Genomic DNA, 6,545 nt, shown 5'->3' on the forward strand with positions numbered 1-6,545 from the left:
CGCATACCAGTCACATTAACACTGTAGCACTTAAAAAAACTCACTTCTGACTTTACACACTTGACTGGCCGATTAATTTAAATGATTTGTTAACTTATAAAAGCTATTTACAATAATTAAATGTAAATTTAGAGTGAAACATTGCACTGTTTTTATACCCATGAGCAGCTCATAATGCAGTGTTTTTTCAGCTGCTCATAATGGCTACAATAAAGGCTGCTCCAAATGAACTCCATTTCTACATCTACAATTCTGCTCACATTAGAATGCACCACGAGTGCAGTATTGTATGTTTCCATACTTGTCCGCTTGTTAGGTCGTGACGTATGGAATACTGTTTTTGGGTCTACTCATTTGAATTAAGAAAATAATTGTTTATGGACACTTTTTAGTCATATCACACATTAAAGTGAACTTTATATAAAATTATGATGTACACATCAGTCTCTGGACTTGCTACATCACAGACACCAATATTTTAACAACTAATAAAAAATTTATCAATTTCTGGCCATCTGGTATTAGGCATGGATATATATGTATATTGCAATCATGATTTCCGAAAGTATTACATCGCTTTGTAAATGTTTATTATTAGAATTTGTTGAGTCTGTTCCCAGATCCCACTTCGCATGCACACTTACTAAGCGGATAATGCAGCACTTATCAAAAAGCATGAACAAACAGTTTCCTATTAAAATGAAAGTTTTTAAAATTATTATTTGTTTAAGGAGTACGTCTCACTATTTACTCACAATCAAGTGGTCCTAAACTTTAACCTTAATGCATGTTTTCTTCTGTTAAACACAAAACAGGATATTCTGAAGAATGTTATAAAAAAGCAGCATTACCATCCATACTAGGAATAATACTATGAAAGTCAATGGCGGTTTTTCTTCCCCAGTTTGTCTTCCTTTGTTTTCAACAGAACAAACTCAAACAGGTTTCTAACAAGTAGAGGATGAGTAGATAATGACAGGATTGTATATTAGGGTGAACTATTCCTTTACTGTTGTAATGTAACATAAGGTAAATTTTTGTGAATTTCTTATCAAAATCTGCAGATTTCTCCAGACTGCAAGGTAGAAATCTTGACAAAATTCATGTTGTGTATTTTAGCCTGACACTTTTGCCGACTCTCGTTTTTGCCACTTTCTAAGAAAGCACAACATGCATCATTCAAGGTAAAGGAAGGAACCAGAATAACACTTGGAGTGATTAGAGATTAAAAAAGCAGTGGTACATCTCCGTCATTTGAGAAATGTTACTGAAATGTATCCTTGACAAACAAGTTTTCAGTCTTTCCGCACTGAATAGATAAGATCTGTACTTATGTTACCATGACAACTGCAGAGCAAATTGTCTGTCCTTAAAGAGATGACATTTTCAGATATGAATATGATGTCATCATTTATTTATTCTTCACTTGTTCCAAACCAGGTTGAGTTTCTTACTTTGGTTGAACACAAAGGATTACACAGTGCATCTGGAAAGTATTTATAGCGCTTCACTTTTTCCAAATTTTTTATGTTACAGCCAAATTCATTTATTTCCTCAAAATTATCCACATAATACCCCATAATGACAATGTGAAAAAAGATTTATGGAAATTGTTGCAAATTTATAAAAAAAAAAAAAAAACTGAAAAATCACATGTACATAAGTATTCACAGCCTTTGCTCAATACTTGATGCACCTTTGGCAGCAATTACAGCCTTTTTTAATATGATGCCACAAGCTTGGCACACCTGTCTTTGGGAATTGTTGCTCATCTCTCTTTGCAGTACCTCTCAAGCTCTATCAGGTTGGATGGGAAGCGACGGTGTACAGCCATTTTCAGATCTCTCCAAAGATGTTCAATAGGATTTAGGTCTGGGCTCTGGCTGGGCCACTCAAGGACATTCACCGAGTTGTTGTGAAGCCACTCCATTGATATTTTGGCTGTGTGCTTTGGGTCATTGTCCTGCTGGAAGATGAACCGTCACCTCAGTCTGAGGTCAAGAGCACTCTGAAGCAGGTTTTCATTCAGGATGTCTCTGTACATTGCTGCATTCATCTTTCCCTCTATCCTCACTAGTCTTCCAGTTCATGCTGCTGAAAAACATCCCCACAGCATGATTCTGCCACCACCATGCTTCACTGTAAGGATGGTATTACCCTGGTGATGAGCAGTGCCTGTTTTTTTCCAAACGTAACACCTGGCATTCACAGTTCAATTTTAGTCTCATCAGACCAGAGAATTTTATTTCCTATGGTCTGAGAGTCCTTAAGATGCTTTTTGGCAAATTCCAGGAGGAAAGTGGCTTTGTCTGGCCATTCTAGCATACAGGCCTGATTGCTGGATTGCCGCACAGATGGTTGTCCTCCTGTAAGAAGTGACCATCGAGTTATTGATCACCTCCATGACTAAGGCACTTCTCCCCCGATCACTCAGCTTAGATGGCCGGCCAGCTCTAGGAAGAGTCCTGGTGGGTCCAAACATCTTTCACTTAGGAGTGATGGAGGCCACTGTGCTCATTGGAACTTTTAGAGCAGCAGAAATTTTTCTGTAACCTTCCCCAGCCTTGTGCCTCAAGACAATCCTGTCTCTGTGGTCTACAGACAATTCCTTTGTCTTCATGCTTGTTTTGTCCTTTGACATGCACTGTCAACCCTGGGACCTTACATAGGTGTGTATGCCTTTTCAAATCATGTTCAATCAGCTGAATTTACCACAGGTGAACTCGAATTAAGCTGCTGAAACATCTCAAGAATGATCAGTGGAAACAGAATGTACCTGAGCTCAATTTAGAGCTTTACGGCAAAGGCTGTGAACACTTCTGTACATGTGATTTTTCAGCTTTTTTATTTTTAATAAATTTGCAACAATTTCAAAAAATCTTTTTTTTACATTGCCATTATGGAGTACTGTGTGTAGAATTTTGAGGAAATAAATGAATTTATTCCGTTTTGGAATAAGGCTGTAACATAAAAAATTGTGGAAAAAGTGAAGCGCTATGAATATTTTCCGTATGCACAGTATACTGAAGAAAGCTGAGGAAAACCAACCACTGACTTCCATAGTATAATTTTTTTCAAGTCAATGGCTGCTTTTTTCCAACGTTCTTTATAATATCTTGTTTCATGTTCATAAATTCATAAACCACTTGAGTCTGAGTAAATGGTGAGGATATTTTCAAATTTGTGTAACCTACCCATTAAATTTGACTTTAGCCTAACTTTATTGCAGACGTGTGGTTGTTAATGACGGTGCAATATATTTTTTATTTCTTTCTCTGTCACAGGATGATGTCTCGTGCCTTTTCCAACTCTATCTGTCCATCTGACCTTGTAAAAGCACAGAAAATAGAGAGACTTTCTGCACAAGACTATTCCTCCAGTTTACAGAAGTGGAAGGAGAACAAAGCCGCTCAAAGTTTGTCCTCAAGACCCGTCCCGCAAAACCTCAGTGTGAACGCTGACATCCCCAGTTTAATAGAATGTGCTGCTGAAGCAGGCGCCGTTCTCTCGTGACCAATAACGAAGTCACCTTTGATTATACAAACATGGTCATTCATTTAAATAGTGGCCATATATGCTTGCACTTTAATAATTGGCAGATTCTCTGGCCTGTTTGGATCCAGAGCTGGCTTTCCTCTGCCCAGTAAGAGTGTTTTCAGAATGAACATGTGAACTGCTTCACAAACTCATTCTCGTCCACGGATTGCAGAACGATTTAGATTCTTAGAGTCTGGCTTTTGGAGACAAAAGATATGCAGTGAACTGTTTACAATTCACACGGCTGTGCCTGTGACACTTGTAGAATTAAACACACACACTCCAGAATCACACTGAAACTTATAAGAGTAAATTGTCGGTGAGGGTGTGTCAAAGATATCGTGCTCCAACTTAAACACTTCATTGTTGGGTGAAAAAGCTTCACGACTGCATAGGCCTTAAAGAAATGAGCTTGCACACTTCAACACTAATATATGCATAAACAAAGTCCATAATTACTGTTTTAATACCTAATAACGGAGAGCTTGGACACCATGAGGCCTTTAATTTGAAGACTTTTCATTAATTTTATACTAATACATTATTTTCAATGTATTTAAGGTCCTTGATTATGTTTATGTTCAGTCTGAAAGTGAACAACTGCAAATGGACACATTCAGTATTTGATGATAAAAGCTAGAATGATAAACTTTTTTTTTTTTAAGTTGTATTTATACTGCAGAGAATGTGAATGCTCGGATGTTGAAAATGTGATTTGTTAATTCAGAATGATCATCTAAGATGCGTTTAAGTCATTGACTTGGAAACGTTATTTATAGTCATTTTACATCCCATGTAAAATTTTTGTCAAATATGCAATAAAGCATGATGAGTATGAACATACAAACAGGTAGTCTTCGTGTTGGTGTAATACATTTGTACTTATACAATAGACACTTCCTGGCAGGTGTGTTGAAGCAAGTTGAAGATAATCTCTCCAGGTCACCGGCCCTCCAGGACCGAGTTTGGACACCCCTGCACTAAATGTTTTTAATATACACTCACCGGCCACTTTATTAGGTACACCTTACTAGTACCAGGTTAGACCCCCTTTTGCCTTCAGAACTGCCCTAATCCTTCATGGCATAGATTCAACAAGATAATGGAAATATTCCTCAGAGATTTTGGTCCATATGGACATGATAGCATCACGCAGTTGCTGCAGATTTGTCTGCTTTACATCCATGATGCGAATCTCCCGTACCACCACATCCTGAAGGTGCCCTATTGGATTGATATATGTTGACTGTGGAGGCCATTTGAGTACAGTGAACTCATTGTCATGTTTAAGAAACCAGTCTGAGATGATTCACGCCTGATGACATGGCATGTTGTCCTAGCCTACTCAGCTATGCTGTGGCGTTGACACGATGCTCAATTGGTTCTAATGGGCCCAAAGTGTGCCAAGATCTCCCCCACACCATTACACCACCACCACCAGCACCAGCCTGAACTGTTGATACATGGCAGAATGGATCCATGCTTTCATGTTGTTGACGCCAAATTCTGACCCTATCATTCGAATGTCACAGCAGAAATCAAGACTCATCAGACCAGGCAACGTTTTTCCAATCTTCTATTGTCCGTTCAATGTTCTATTGTTCTATTGTGCGAAATGTAGCCTCAGTTTCCTGTTCTTAGCTGACAGGAGTGGCACCCCGAGTGGTCTTCTGCTGCTGTAGCCCATCCAACTTAAGGTTGGACGTGTTGTGCGTTCAGAGATGCTCTTCTGCATTCCTCGGTTGTAACGAGTGGTTATTTGAGTTACTGTTGCCTTTCTATCAGCTCGAACCAGTCTGGCCATTCTCCTCTGACCTCTGGCATGAACAAAGCATTTGTGCCCAAAAAAACTGCCGCTCACTGGATATTTTCTATTTTTCTGACTATTCTCCCTAAACCCTAGAGATGGTTGTGCATAAAATTTTCAGAAAATCAGCAATTTCTGCAATACTCAGACCAGCCCATCTGGCACCAACAACCAAGCCACATTCAAAGTCACTTAAATCACCTTTCTTCCCCATTCTGATGCTCAGCTTGAACTGCAGAAGATCAACTAGACCATTTCTACATGCTTACATGCATTGAGTTGCTGCCATGTCATTGGCTGATTAGAAATTTGCGTTAACGAGCAGTTGGACAGGTGTACCTAATAAAGTGGCCGGTTAGTGTAAGTATTTGAATGTATTATGTGTTAGTGTATTTTTAATTGAACTAAGGAACTTTCACTGACTAATAGGTACAAATACCTAATGAGTAAGTATTATCTAACACATAAGAACCAGTATTCAAGTGGGGAAATGCTAGTATTTATTAAACTCTATATGACTATCTGGAAAAACTAAAAGGCACTATTATAAGTACATTACATAGTAGTTAATAATTACTAGTATATAAAAACTACCAGTAGTGCGAGTATCACATTTGGGATACATACAATCAAATATGAATAACTCAAGTCAATAGCAATTTTTTTTTATTTATTTATCTGAAATTTTTTGCTAGCCAAATGACTGAATATTTATATTCAGAATATTTACTATTGAAGCTCTAATATTTTTATATCTAACAAATACAATGTATAAGGAGCTAGTTAGGCAACTATTTAGTGAAATTATATCTAATTAGGATCTAATTGAAAAGGTAGCCTACTAAGAATATGTGTCGAGTACATAATGGATCTGGATTTAGACTTAATTCAGGCAATTTTCTACATGTATTTACTTATTTGAACCCTCAGATTCCAGATTTCTAAGTAATTTTATCTTGGTCAATTATTGTTCTATCATAACAAGCCATACACCAATGAAAAGGTGATGGTATAAATCTCAATTTCTAATAAATAAGCTTTTTTTTCTAGGATCACATATGTGGATTTCTTTGTGGGGAAAAACAAGCTTAAATATAGCTGTAAAAGTGACTGTTGAGTTAGGCATTCATTTAGTTTTTCTCACATCACTGATATTCAGAGATTTTCAGTGATATTCAGAGATTTTTTTTACTGTATGATG

At 37.4% G+C, this 6,545-nt stretch overlaps 1 protein-coding gene across 1 annotated transcript in view; it reads left to right on the forward strand.

Annotated features, from left to right (window-relative positions):
- The window catches only part of atp10d (ATPase phospholipid transporting 10D), a 47,084-nt gene extending 42,709 nt beyond the window's left edge, over positions 1-4,375 (forward strand). The window contains exon 21 of the mRNA XM_056470732.1: positions 3,285-4,375. Within this exon, the coding sequence (XP_056326707.1) occupies positions 3,285-3,513 (229 nt within the window). The 3' untranslated portion in view covers positions 3,514-4,375. The remainder of the gene's footprint in view (positions 1-3,284) is intronic.
- Positions 4,376-6,545: the final 2,170 nt, after the last annotated feature.

The sequence above is a fragment of the Danio aesculapii genome, chromosome 13, assembly GCF_903798145.1.
Source record: "Danio aesculapii chromosome 13, fDanAes4.1, whole genome shotgun sequence".
In the NCBI taxonomy this organism is placed as follows: Eukaryota; Metazoa; Chordata; class Actinopteri; order Cypriniformes; family Danionidae; genus Danio; species Danio aesculapii.